General features: G+C 38.6%; 1 protein-coding gene across 1 annotated transcript in view; it reads left to right on the forward strand.

The window, feature by feature from the left end:
- The window catches only part of LOC106132994 (neuroglian), a 49,181-nt gene that overhangs the window by 23,086 nt on the left and 10,882 nt on the right, over positions 1 to 15,213 (forward strand). Inside the window, exons 7-11 of the mRNA XM_060947677.1 lie at positions 6,714 to 6,855; positions 7,732 to 7,859; positions 8,572 to 8,853; positions 11,039 to 11,261; positions 13,920 to 14,064. Of these exons, the coding sequence (XP_060803660.1) occupies positions 6,714 to 6,855; positions 7,732 to 7,859; positions 8,572 to 8,853; positions 11,039 to 11,261; positions 13,920 to 14,064 (920 nt within the window). The remainder of the gene's footprint in view (positions 1 to 6,713; positions 6,856 to 7,731; positions 7,860 to 8,571; positions 8,854 to 11,038; positions 11,262 to 13,919; positions 14,065 to 15,213) is intronic.

A 15,213-nucleotide genomic window follows, 5' to 3' on the forward strand; every position in this document is an offset into this window, starting at 1 on the left:
TGAAACGACGGTATTAAATGATATAATTAGAATAAAAAAAAGTATTTTAAGCAATATATTTAATTTCGGTGGCGAACAAATTATTAAGATTTAAAAAATTTTGTCAGATGTTAGGCTGAAAATGATATGCCGTTTCATGAAGACCATTCAACTGATCATAATTTTTTCATCGCAGCTAGTCACTAATAAAAAGGACAAATGTCAGATTTGTCCTTTTTATTAGTGACTAGCTGCGCCCCAGGGTTCGCTCCCAAAGGAATTTGGCGATGAAGAATACTAATTATGTTATAACCCGAAGACCAAATTTGATTTAAATCCAGTAGATTTTGCGTGAAAAGGTCAACACACACACATCCTTACAAATTTTCACATTAAAATACTATTTGGATATCATCTAGATAAGAACCACTTCACCCATTCCTAGACTTATACTTTACAAAGTGCTCTCGTAAGTAACTGAATAACTTCATCCGACATATCATATGACAGAAATCCAGGCACAGACACCGTTGCCGTGGCCCCGTGGAGATGTCGCACCGAGCCTTATTTGATTTGACGGTGACTGTAAGATGCATCCACAGACATAGATCTAACTAGATACCGCGTAGACAGTTTTAAAGAGGCGTAAAATATTTTAAAATAACATTAAACATATACATAAATACCAACACATAATCACGTCTATATCCCTTGTGGGGTAGACAGAGCCAACAGTCTAGACTGAAAGGCCACGTTCAGCTATTTTGCCTAATGATAGAATTGTGATTCAAACAGAGACAGGTTGCTAGCTGATCGCCTAAAAAAGAACCCCAAGTTTGTAAGCCTATACCTTAGTCGCCTTTTACGACATCCATAGAAAGAGATGCGTGGTCCTATTCTTTTTTTGTACTGGTGTCGGGAACCACACGGCACCTAAGTATAATAAGAATTATTTTATGGTTTGGCGGAAATTATTAATGTTTATTTTAATTGATTGATAGAGCAGATGTTTAGTTTAGTTTAGTTTTCCTGACATTTGTCCTTTTTATTAGTGACTAGCTGCGCCCCAGGGTTCGCTCCCAAAGGAATTTAGCGATAAAGAGTATTAATTATTTTATAACCCGAAAACCAAATTTGATTTAAATCTATCCAGTAGATTTTGCGTAAAAAGGTCAACACACACACACACATCCTTACAAATTTTCACATTTAAAATATTATAAGGATATCACCTAGATTACCTGGATAAGAACCACTTCACCCATCCCTAGACTTATACTTTACAAAGTGCTATCGTTAGTAACTGAATAACTTTATCCGACATATCATATGACAGAAATCCAGGCACAGACACCGTTGCCGTGGCCCCGTGGAGATGTCGCACCGAGCCTTATTTGATTTGACGGTGACTGTAAGATGCATCCACAGACATAGATCCAACTAGATACCGCGTGTTAAACAATCTGTATGAAAACCAGTTTTTTTTGGTCATTGTGAATTTAGACGAAATCTAAACTTTTATTTGTACTTATTTTTATAAATGATTGTCTGCCTATTATTAGACCGCTGGACTGTTTTTGTATGAATGTTGTTTATATGAGCTCAAATATAGGTAAATTTTTTCTAGAAATTTTCTTGTAAGGCATAAATTATTTTTAAACGTAAATAAAGGTACGACACGATAGTAAATTCTTTTGCAAAAAAATCCTAATGAACGGCAAAAGTATGCCAAATTTAAAGTTAATTCTAAAATAGAATAGTTTTTATTTATTAAGCATACTCTGATCAGGCACAGGCACCAAGTGGATAGCCATAGATCCCCAAGTTCTAGCAAAATCTATGTCTGTGGTCACAATATTTTATTACCGCCGAGACGAATCCCGTTTGTGATTGTCATTCATGTGACGTCGGAAGTAGTCCTAGTTGGTTCAGAAGTTGCTGCGTAGATTTGATTGTCCTTTATACGTCAGTTGTCACTGGCGCTCCCCAGCGGACAACTATAATGACATGACATTATTTTGTCAGTTTTGTACCCATATTTTTTTTTTATTGTTTAAAATCATGACAGGATTTAATAATCAGAATAATATAGCCAAACAGCTGAATGTGGCCTATCAGTGTTTTCAAGGCTGTTGGCTCTGTCTACCCCGCAAGGTACAAAGATGTGATTATTTGTATATATGTATAATACATTAGTTTTAATACTAATAATAATCGATGCTCTTACGGTGAGGGAAAACATCGTGGGGACACCTGCACATTCAGGCAACTAGATATGGTTGCGGATTTGAGACGGGAGCCGCTTCGTGGAAAACCAGACTCACCCAATCCAGGATTCATGGTCAAAGGTTTACCCCGCGCTCTTCTCCAGAGTGGTGAGGATGCAACCGGGCCTATCCCTAGGAGATCGAAGAAGGCTAATTAATAATCAGAACAACTGATATTTTAACAAATTAGCTTTGCATCAAAATCGGTTCAGTAATGTTTAAAATTTTCATTAATATGTGAGACTTTTTTGAATTTAAACTTATTTGCTAGTTCTTTACCAGACAGAGCTATAGGAGTCTATGAAAACGTCCCTCTAAAATAATTATTCTTATCTCCTACTTTTGATGCCCTCTCACATAAAACGAATGCGATAAAATGTAAATGACATCATAATGCCTTTTAAGAATATAATTAGAGCACGCTTACATTTATTATTGCCGTATGACATGCACTGAAAATTAAATCAATATCATTAGTAGAAATGTTTTTTTGTGATTCAATTCTACAAGTGATTCAATAGTTTTATGACAGTCTTCGCGACATTTACACTAGGTAGGTAGTGGGGTATCTGAAGCTGCACCCCTGATGACGCAACCGCAAAATACACACGCAAATGATAATTATGGATAATATTTGGAAAATATTTAGTGCCGTATGGTTCCCGGCACTAATATAAAAAAGAACAGGACCACTCCATCAATCAACGCCGCTATGCGACATGCTGTAATTTTTATCAAATTGGTGTCATATGCATTTTATTGTATGTGCACTGCTGAATATTTTCATTGAAATATAATATTTTCATAGAATGCAGGCGGCCTTTATTTATTTTGACGATTGGATTAAGTTTGGGATTGGATTGAAAATTGAGTTCAAAGAATAATGAGATTTTATACGTCTATATTATTTTTTCGTTAGATATTATTTCTACAAAAATGTAATAAGTAATTTATATCAATTCTAAACAAATCTGATTATTTTTTTTTATAAAAAATAACAATTTTGTACTCGTGTGACGTCGAAGCCGTGTACTTTACTTGCATATAAACGACTTCCCTGCTATAGTTTGCCAATGAATGTGACCAGACAATTTTTATAATAGCCGGCTAGCGAAACGGCATCCTTTATACAATGTCACCGACCATGATATTTGCGCGAAATGAAAACGGTCGGGACGCCATTTTTTTTTTTTAGTTCTGTCACAGACAAAATAAATACAGCTGCCCGCCGAGCATCGCGTGTTAGCACAATGTAACGTACCTGGGTACTATTTCATTCGTATTTCGACCCTCCCGGGCGCGGCCATTAGGGCTACCGAATTTTGGAGTTCATTAACCCTTGACTCATCGTTTGGGATAATCTAATAATGGATATTTGTGTTTGCTTACCCATTAATCGATATTCTATAATCTGTTCAGAAAGGGGGAAAATATTTATCGCCGCCAAAATATTGTCTGAAGTTTGCATCCGATCTTTCTGTATTTTCTCAAACGGTACTAAAGGAAAAACTAGTGCTTAGGATTCTTGTGCTTATGCGGGAAATAAAAAAATATATTGCGACATGAACGCATTTTCACCAGCTATCCAATGCGGTCATGAATTATTACGAGTTTTGCGGTCACATATCAAATAAATTACCGTATTTAGGTCAAGGCTTATTTCCAGCTACATATTTTCATAAATGTTATTTTAAAATTAAGCTTTTGATATGACCAAAAAAATTTGTCATTTTGTCCTATTTCTAAAGTATTTTTTTATGGTTTGCATAAAATGTGTAGGTATATAGTGATATAGATAACCCCAGTCTCCAAGACAAGCAAAGGCAGAGGGTGCAATTGGGAACACACAGAGAGGCTATCAAGGGTGACGAAAGGATATCTTATTAACAATAACACTACAATACAACGACGTATTAATGGTCTATTCTAAAATCTTGCAGTGTCAAAACTTAGTACAAATCTCTCGTTAACATGTAACGCAGCCACCTATGCAGCGCCGGCGACGGGTAACCCAATACGATGTTGCAATACGCTCCCAGTTCAAAACAATCTCACTCCGATGACGCAACCTGTCATAATTTGTACGTTCGGGGAAAAGTGGTCGGTTTTGATCGAGTTAGCGTCTTTGATTTAATTAGGTACAAAATTAGGCAAGTCACAGTGTTAGATCAAATTATGCTAACGTTTGATATAATGATAGTTGTGTTTGTGAAATCTAGGTTAGGGTTACCAAAAATTATTGGTCGATTAAATAAAAACTCACAATTTTCATATTGTATCCTCCGACTCTATTCTTTCTTATAGATCTTTAATCAAAAACCAGGAGATAGATACATATATTGGAGATATATGTGACAAAAATAAAAACAAGCTAACTAAAAAAGATAAAAATATGTCAACAAATGTCCGTACTAAATGCAGTTAAATAACAGTGGCTCGGTGCTTGGCCTTGTGGGAATTTCCAGAAAAAAGTAGCCGCTTGTATTTGATGTTTATTTAGACGATACAAAAATGGTCCACTGAATAAGCTGTGAAAGCGAACAAGACAAGACAAAATATTAGTATAGAAATACAAAAGCGCAATAAATCTTACACGTTTGTCCGTGGTCTAGGAGTCTATTGGAGACATCCTACTGTAGATTGAACCCGCCTTGTCACTTCACACGCCCACACGCCAATCTACACGAAAGGCCAGGATATTGTTACTTGCGTCTCGTTGGTTCGCCCCTAATTTGTTGCCCCTATTTCTGTCCACAGTTAACAGGTTCTATTAGATTTGACGGTGTTTTAAACAATACAGTAAAAAGTGCCTGAAGGTTTAAAATTTTCTGATATGCATTTCCTCAAATTCCATTTTGAAGTTGAACTCATATATGTAATTGGATAAGGAATGTCAAGAAATTTAAACAGATTAAAAATCTCCGCTTAAGCTATAGAATAGTTTGTTAAAGGTACTTTATTTGCGTAATGTGATAAGAAAATATATATAAAAAAAAGTGTTTTGCTGGTTATGTGAATAAAAACCCGCAGATATCCCGATGAATGCTTTGATAGGACAGTTTTTGTAACACGCTCAAAAATGAATAATTTATTCGGCATGAGTGGTGTTTTTGGTGTTCTTAATTCGCATCAGACTAAATATTTAATGCACAACCCAAAAAGTGCCGATTTTAATAGAGGGTGAATGACCAATACAGTTCTATATTGATTCACCCCCCATATTGGCTCCTCGTTGGCTCAGTAAATGCCTGTCATCCCGGGGTGGATCCCCTTTATATCTCGGCTTGGCAAATATTTTGTTCGCCCGAGTGGCTTTGGAAGCTGGCACTGACTTGCGAGCGCCCGTGTCAACATTGTAACAAAATCTTATGAGATTTCCTTACCCATTTCCAGCGATGCTAAAAGAAGGATGATTAAAGAGAGAGAGCCTTAAGATTATTTTCTGTTTTGAAACCTGCTACATTATAATTAAGACAAGAATAGTAAACACTACTTACTTCTTATTGTAAGAGTCACTGGAAAAGGTTACCTTCTTGATTTTGTTATTTGTTTCACCTAGGAAGTCTTCTGCCAATAAGCTAATAAATTAGATATTTACATAGGCTTACAGTATTGCAAATAAAAGCAATTAAAACCAACTCATTTAAAATTACGATCAAATTTGAGTGCGTTTGACCTCAATATGGTAAATTGAGGTTCAAAGTGGTACACGCAAGCTAAAATCATGAATGAATAAATGAATGTTTTTATTGCAGATAAAAATTGCAACATAATATCTTCTTACCTTATATTTATGCTGAGATGATGCACAAAAGGCTGACCTTATGACATTGTGCAATCTCTTCTAACAAGTACCTTGTACGAGTATAACAAATAATTCCTATTCATTCTTGCCTATCCCTAAATTGAATGTGTCAGTGAACAGAGACGCGTGTATATAAGTCTATCTATACACACATGCACACAATACTAAAGCTTTAAGTGGCAATTCATTCAAACGTCTTAATCCCTTGCGGGGTAGACAGAGCCGCCAGTCATTTAAGACTGTTAGGCCACGTTCAGCAAATAACGTTGGGCTCAATGATAGAATTGAGATTTAAATAGTGACAGGTTGCTAGCCCATCGCCTAAAAAAAAGAATCCCAAGTTTATAAGCCTGTGACGAAATCTATACGCCACAAGTCACAAAAATAAAATCACGCGACGCTATCATTCAAAAACAGAGAAAAACCTAAAACGCGCAAGCAGTTTTCACGGATCGGAGCATATATACAACCTCCGACACAACATCGTCGGAGCCGTGGTTCCCCAGGCTAAACACCTAGCCTAGCGGAAGATCTTCCCTTTGGTGGCTGTCGAGCCGAATCATCGCTCCCGCTACAAGCCTATCCCTTGTCGCCTTTTACGAAAAGCGACAAGACTGACCAGGAACAATTTTTGTTATAACATACACATGTTTATATTGCAGCCATCGAGCCGGAGATCAAAGAGGGCCCGGCCAACATAACCAAAGTGGACGGCTCCGAAGCGGTGCTGCGGTGCCGCGTGTTCGGCGCCCCGAGGCCCATCGTCAGGTGGATGAAGGACAACGTGGACCTTACTGGGGGAAAGTGAGTGGTCTAGTTCCATTTCCCTTTGAACATACATACATATATACACGTCTATATCCCAGTAGACAGAGCCAACAGTCTTGAAAAGAGACTGACAGGCCACGTTCAGCTATTCGGCTTAATGATAGAATTGAGAATGAAATAGTGACAGGTTGCTAGGCCATCGCCTAAAAAAAGCATCTCAAGTTTGTAAGCCTATCCCTAAGTCGCCTTTTACGATATCCATATTAAAGAGATGGAGTGGTCCTATTCTTTTTTGTACTGGTGCCGGGAATCACACGGCATTCCCTTCGAACCTTGAGACTAAACATAAAATCCCGGAGGAGTAGGCAGAGACGACGTCTCAGCACATGACACGAGCCCTGCATTCCGTTTTCGCTTCATTAAAATATAATAAGTCGCTTGATGTAAGCTCGGCGGTTTAGGGTACTCTTGACCTGACTTTGAGGATGTCCCTGATTTGGTTCTCCACCTTGTACGATGAATGAAATCCTTAAATAGCAGTCGTTCGGTAGGTACATTGTTTAATATGACAATGAACTATTTTCACGTGTTGAAAGTCAACTGTTTTAACAATATGTGCAGGAACAAAACAAGGATACAGCTAAACAAGACCTTTTAAAGACTACCCTACTACTTACCCCGCAAGGGATATAAACGTGATTTTATGTGTATATGTGCAGGAATATAAGCAACTACTATTTGCCAAGAAATAACCATAGTCTTTTTATTTGACGTCAACCAATGTTGTTATACCATACGTTTTGACAATTATTAAGTGATATTAAGTAATAATTAATAAAAAATTTGAATTAAACTTTTGTTTAAGAAATAAATTGGCCCTTTTGATGATGCAATGCAATGAATTATTGACAGGTACAATATAACTCCAGAAGGAGATCTGGTGATACCCGAAGTGTCGTTCACTGACATCGGCGTGTACCAGTGCTACGCAAAGAACAAGTTGGGTGAGAAAACGGCGTTTGGATCTTTGGACGTGAAGAGTGAGTATTGTTTTACTGAATATGTCAAAATAAGGTGTCATATCTAAGGAATATAGAGCGTATGTTAAGATGGTTCGGTCATGTGGAGAGGATGAATGAAAGCAGGTTGACAAAGCAGATATACAAGGAGAGTGTGGAGGGAAAGGTCGGAGTGGGAAGACCTAGACGAATGTATCTTGATCAAATTAAGGACGTCCTGGTAAAGGGTCAGGTCAAAAGTACCCGAAACCGAAGCGAAGGAAGTATGCAGAGATCGTGGCAAGTGGAAAGAGGTAGTCTCTGCCTACACCTCCGGGAAAGAGGCGTGATTTTTATGTATGTATGTATATGTATCTATGGAAGCTAATTTGACATTTTATGTATGTATATGTATTTTGTATTTATAATGTATTTTGTATGTATTTTGTTGTATGCCTATGAACTTTATCGCACCATCATCTTAGTTTTCCTGTTCGGGCAGCTGATAGCCTGGTAGAGAATGTCAAACGGCATTAAGTCCGCCCATTGTTCATTTTATTTTTGTGCAATAAAGTTTTAAATAAATAAACGCTTTTATGAAGCCCTTGAATAGATTCTATCGTGATTATATCAAGGAAAAAAATAAGAATAGAACTGAAACTAAAGAAAAAATCAGTACAAGTGCACTACTTATTTTTAAAATATTTTTTTTTTCTTTTTTCATTTAATTTTTTAAATTATATCTTCTCTCCAGAACGCACAGTGATCACGGACAAGCCCGAAGAGTACGTGGTCGCAGCGGGCTCCCCGGCCACGTTCCGTTGCAACGCGCACTCAGACGATTCACTCAAACTGGAGATCATCTGGTTGATCAACGGCCAACCCATAGACTTCGACAGTCAGCCGCGGTTCAGGATGACGAATGACTTCTCACTGCTGATATCGGACACGAGCGAATTGGACTCGGGCGATTATACGTGTATAGCGAGGACGGAGATTGACGAGGCCAGCGCTCAGGCGTCGCTTATTGTACAAGGTTTGTGTTTATAACTTAAGGTTGGAAATTGACTGACCAGCGTAACCTGACCTGGAGTCTTGTGACTATTGGCTCTGGCTCAGGCGTCGCTTATTGTACAAGGTTTGTGTTTGAAACTTCTTTAAGGTTTAAAATTGACTGACCAGTTTAACCTGACCTTGAGTCTTGTGACTATTAGTCTGTCTACTGAATCAGGTATAAGGACGTATGTACATAATCTAATTTAACTAGTCTAAGTAGAACTTGATCATTTGGTTGAGCTAGTAGCTAGTGAGCCTGACCAACGGCCAGCCCATAGACTTCGACAGTCAGCCGCGGTTCAGGATGACGAATGACTTCTCACTGCTGATATCGGACACGAGCGAATTGGACTCGGGCGATTATACTTGTATAGCGAGGACGGAGATTGACGAGGCCAGCGCTCAGGCGTCGCTTATTGTACAAGGTTTGTGTTTATATTTTTTTAAAGGTTTGAAATTGCGTGACCAGCTTAAGATAGCCTTCGAGTGTTGTGACTGTTGGCTCTGTCTACTGAATCAGGTATAAGGACGTATGCATATACAATCTAATTTTCTAACTAGTGTAAGTAGACATTTCATCATTTGGTTGACCTAGTAGCTAGTGAGCCTGACCAACGACCAACCCATAGACTTCGACAGTCAGCCGCGGTTCAGGATGACGAATGACTTCTCACTGCTGATATCGGACACGAGCGAATTGGACTCGGGCGATTATACTTGTATAGCGAGGACGGAGATTGACGAAGCTAGCGCTCAGGCGTCGCTTATTGTACAAGGTTTGTGTTTATATTTTTTTTAAAGGTTTGAAATTGCGTGACCAGCTTAAGATAGCCTTCGAGTGTTGTGACTGTTGGCTCTGTCTACTGAATCAGGTATAAGGACGTATGCATATACAATCTAATTTTCTAACTAGTGTAAGTAGACATTTCATCATTTGGTTGACCTAGTAGCTAGTGAGCCTGACCAACGACCAACCCATAGACTTCGACAGTCAGCCGCGGTTCAGAATGACGAATGACTTCTCACTGCTGATATCGGACACGAGCGAATTGGACTCGGGAGATTATACTTGTATAGCGAGGACGGAGATTGACGAAGCCAGCGCTCAGGCGTCGCTTATTGTGCAAGGTTTGTGTTTATTACTTCTTTAAGGTTGAAAATTGCCTGACCAGTTTAACCTGACCTTGAGTCTTGTGACTGTTGGCTCTGGCTCAGCCGTCGCTTATTGTACAAGGTTTGTGTTTATAAAGGTTTAAAATTGCTTGACCAGCTTAAGATGGCCTTCGAGCGTTGTGACTGTTGGCTCTGTCTTCTGAATCAGGTATAAGGATGAATGTAGACATTTCATCATTTGGTTGAGCGAGTAGCCAGTGAGCCTTATCAACGGCAAACCCATAGACTTGACTGTCAACCACGGTTCACAATGAATGATTTCTCACTGTTGATATCGGATACAACTGAATTCTTCTTTTAGGCGGATGGGCTAGCAACCTGTCTATCAGACTTTTCAAGACTGTTTTCTCTGTCTACCCCACAAGGGATATAGACGTGACCATATGTATGTAGGTTTGTGATAATTTTTCTCATTTTTAAGCCCTTTAGATGGATTATATCATCTAGTCCAGCAGATTATCTGTTTGATTGACGTCCACCTCACTTTTGCCGTCGACCAAGATCAAGGATAACCCAAAATGGTCTCTACCAGATTCATTTTGGATCACATAAATCCTTATGGTATAAATTACTGTTTGTATAAGATTTTAAAGGTAAATCGAGGGGATTAAAGAAGTGAGTTTTATTATTATTATTATATACTACACTACACACTAGCAGCGTTAAATGAGTTTACCTATTATAGTCCTGCAAGTCAATATTTTGAATGTTTTCTGGAGGTGGGCGTTGACATCTGCGACACATATTCATAAATTATGCAGATGTCATCGTTATCCTATGTAATTTAAATTGTACTTGTTTCCAAATAAAATATTTTCATTTTAAGACATTTCTCAGATAGGGTAGCAACCTGTCACTATTTGAATCTCAATTCTATTATCAATCCAAAAAGTTTTGCGTGGCCTATAAGTCTTTTGAAGACTGCTGTCTCTGCCTACCCCACAAGGGATATAGACGTGACTGTATATATGTATGTATGTTCTCTATTCCAGACAAACCAAACGCGCCGAAACTCGAGAGCATCCAGTGCGGCGAGAGGACGGCCACTCTAACCTGGTCTCCGAAAGGCGACAACCGCGCCCGCATATTGCGTTACTCGATCCAGTACAACACGTCGTTCACGCCGGACACGTGGGACACGGTGTCGGACTCTGTCCCCACCGCTGAGATCTCCTGGGCCATTCCGCTTAGCCCCTGGGCTAATTATACATTCAGGTATTTTGATCTCAACCTTCGAGTGTTTCTTTGTCAGGTGCGAAAATAGTTCCGCTTGCCCTCAAGATAAGACTAGATATGCGCTTTGGAAGCTGTAGTAGATATACATACATACATACATAAAATGACACCTCTTTCCCGGTGGGGTAGGCAGAGACTACCTCTTTCCACTTGCCACGATCTCTGCATACTTCCTTCGCTTCATCCACATTCATAACTCTCTTCATACAAGCTCGGCGGTTTCGGGTACTTTTGACCTGACCCTTTACCAGGACGTCTTTAATTTGATCAAGATACGTACGTCTAGGTCTTCCCACTCCGACCTTTCCCTCCACACTCTCTTTGTATATCTGCTTAGTCAACCTGCTTTCATTCATCCTCTCCACATGACCGAACCATCTTAACATACCCTTTTCTATTCCTGTAACTACATCTTCTTTCACATCACAACATTCCCTTATCACGCTGTTCCTTATCCGGTCACTCAATTTCACACCCAACATACTCCTTAACGCTCTCATTTAAATTAAAATCTATTCTATTGTAATGGATCTTGCTCGAACACACATTTAGTTGTGAAATCAGTATTTATTTGGGCTTTCTCTCTCAACATTTGGCCTATACACAAACAAATAAAATTTCCTTAGAGGCATAGCGGTAGTGTGCAGTAACAACTTAAAGGTCCCGCGTCAGAAACTAAGGCACATTAAAAAAAAACCTGATTAGCCTGATCTTGAACGTTATACGGATATACTACTCTGTCAAGAAAGTAGCAGGAAAAGATCAATAATACACAAACTGTTTGTTATTCATCCAAATTTATTTTATCACCTTCAAAATATGCTCCTTTAGAAACGATACACTTACGCCAACGAATAATCCAATCATCAAAACATTTTTTAAACGCTGTTTCCGGAATTGAGGTCAGTTCTCGCCGCGAATTCTCTTTTATGTCTTCTACCGATTGAAAACGGGTGCCACGAAGTGGTAATTTGAGTTTAGGAAAAAGAAAAAAGTCGGCTGGAGCCATATCTGGTGAATATGGTGGTTGCTCGATGGTATTTGTTAAGTGTTTGGTTAAAAATTCGTTCACAATGATGGCCTTGTGCGAAGGTGCATTATCATGGTGCAAAATCCAAGAATTTTCTTTCCACAAATCTGGCCTTTTTCGTCGGATTTGCTCTCTTAAACGCCGCATAACACTCAAATAATATTCCTTATTTACCGTTTGACCTTCCGGCACGAATTCCGAGTGCACAACACCGCGATAGTCAAAGAAAACAGTCAACATGACTTTGACTTTTGAACGACTTTGGCGTGGTTTTTTCGGTTTCGGTTCAGTTGGAAGGCGCCACTCCGAAGCTTGTTGACTAGTTTGCATGTCAAACTCGTAAACCCACGTCTCGTCACCAGTAACAATGCGTTTCATGAATGTTGGGTCGGAATTGACTCGTTCTAGCATGTCCTCAGCGACTCTCATGCGATTGAGTTTTTGAAAAAAATTCAGGTCTTTTGGGACTAGACGAGCGGCAACATGTTTCATACCCAAATTATTAGTTAAAATGGTACGGATCGACTCGTGAGATACAGAAAGTTCGGTGGCTATCTCTCTCAAAGTTGAATGAGGATTTTCAGTCACTATTTCCTTCACTTTTGCGATGTTAACTTCAGTTGCAGACGTTGATGGCCTACCAGAGCGAGGCAAATCTTCCATCACATCTCGACCGCTTTTGAACGCTTTGTACCACTCATAAGCACGAGTTTTTGATAAAGTCGATTCACCGTAAGCCTTCTGTAACATTTTCAGTGACTCCGAACACGATATTCCATTGGCAATGCAAAATTTAAGACAAACCCTTTGTTCGATGTTTTTATCCATTATGAAATTAGCAATACACACTAGATATGATATAACTAAAAATAGCACTGTATTTAATGTAAACAACAGATGCAACTCAAACTCCGCGCCAAAATGGAAAACAGTTGTGCCAATCTAACAACAACAAGAAAAACAAAAATTTGAATTTGGGACCATAAATAAATAATCCATTCCCGATACTTTTTTGACTGAATGTATAAATATATTCTATAAATAATACTAGCTGTCCCGGCAAACATTGTTTTGCCATATAAATATTTTTTAAGTATTTTCCAGTTACAAAAAAATTTGTTAAGAGTGGAAAACCCTTATCACTTAGTATAATGAAAAATAGATGTTGGCCGATTCTCAAACCTACTCAATACGCTCACAAAATTTAATGAGAATCGGTCAAGCCGTTTCGGAGGAGTACGGCAAAGAACATTGTGGCACGAGAATTTTATATATAACTAGCGGACCCGACAGACTTCGTTCTGTCAAAAAGATTTGTAATATGACAGTTTTTTGTTCCCATCTATTAGACCTACATTGCTTAGACAACAGTGAACTTTATACATTAGCAATAAAGCTCAAATTGACTGTACGTATTAGTTAGAAAACATTTGTATGTGATAAAGAAAAGGACTGTTTTGAAGGTTTTTCAGGCAATTATTTGGTATTTTTTCACCGTAAAAACCATCCTTGAGCTTCGACGAATATTAAAAAAAAAAGAATTGGCCAAATTGGTCCAGGCGTTCTTGAGTTATGCGGTTACCAACCAAGATTTGTATAACTTACAGAGTCATCGCGTGGAACAAGATAGGTCCTTCACCACCGTCTGGTCACTCTCAGGTGTGCACCACGCAACCGGACGTGCCGTACAAGAACCCCGACAACGTGGAGGGGAAGGGAAGCAATCCTACCAACATGGTCATCTCTTGGTCGGTCAGTATCACTACAAATAAAGAAATGTTTTTTTTTTTTTTTTTTTTTTTTTAAATAAATATATACAGTACAAATTACACAGATTGTGTTAGCCTCGAATTAAGTTTGAAACTTGTGTTACGAGATACTAACTCTACGATACTATATTTTATAATATCCTACTACTATTATAAAGGCGAAAGTTTGTATGGATGTATGGATGTTTGTTACTCTTTCACGCAAAAACTACTGAACCGATTACCATGAAATTTGGTATGTAGGTAGCTGAAGACCCAGAATAACACATAGGCTACTTTTTATCCCAGAGTTCCCGCGGGATTGATAGGGTTTCCATGCGGACGAAGTCGCGGGCGGCCTCTATACTTATATAGATAAACATCCAAGACCCAGGCCAATCAGAAAAAGTTCTGTTCTCATCATGCCCTGGCCGGGATTCGAACCCGGGACCTCTGGTGTCACAGACAAGCGTACTACCGTTGCGCCACAGAGGCCGTCAACATATAAAACAAAGTCGCTATTTTAGTCTGTTTGTCTGTATGCTTAAATCATTAAAATAACGCAACGGATTTTGATGCGGTTTTTTGTAACAGGTAGAGTGATTCAAGAGGAAGGTTTTTATGTATAATAACATTTATAATTTTGCACCCGTGCGAAGCCGGGGCGGGTCGCTAGTTTGTAATAATACACTGTTATGTCATGTACATATAAAAATAAAAATAATCACGCCACTTTCCCGGAGGGGTAGATAAAAGACATTCGTGTATTTCTGTTTCTTACATACATACATATGGTCACGTCTATATCCCTTGCGGGGTAGACAGAGCCAATAGTCTTGAAATGACTGAATGGCCACGTTCAGCTATTTGGCTTAATGATAGGATTGAGATTCAGATTTCTGTTACTTACTTGTTAATTGACACCGGATTATTTATCTGGTTGAATAAAATTAGTAAGTAAGTTAAAAATTAAATGCCATAAATAAACACTTAACGTCTTAATATATTTTGATTCCTATTATTTATATAATGTGTGCCGTGTGGTATCCGGCACCGATATAAAAAGAATAGGACCACTCCATCTCATTCCCATGGTTGTCGTAAAATGCGACTAAGGGATAAGCTTATATGAACTCGGGATTCTTCTTTTAGG

This window comes from Amyelois transitella, chromosome 3 (genome assembly GCF_032362555.1).
Source record: "Amyelois transitella isolate CPQ chromosome 3, ilAmyTran1.1, whole genome shotgun sequence".
Taxonomy (NCBI): domain Eukaryota; kingdom Metazoa; phylum Arthropoda; class Insecta; order Lepidoptera; family Pyralidae; genus Amyelois; species Amyelois transitella.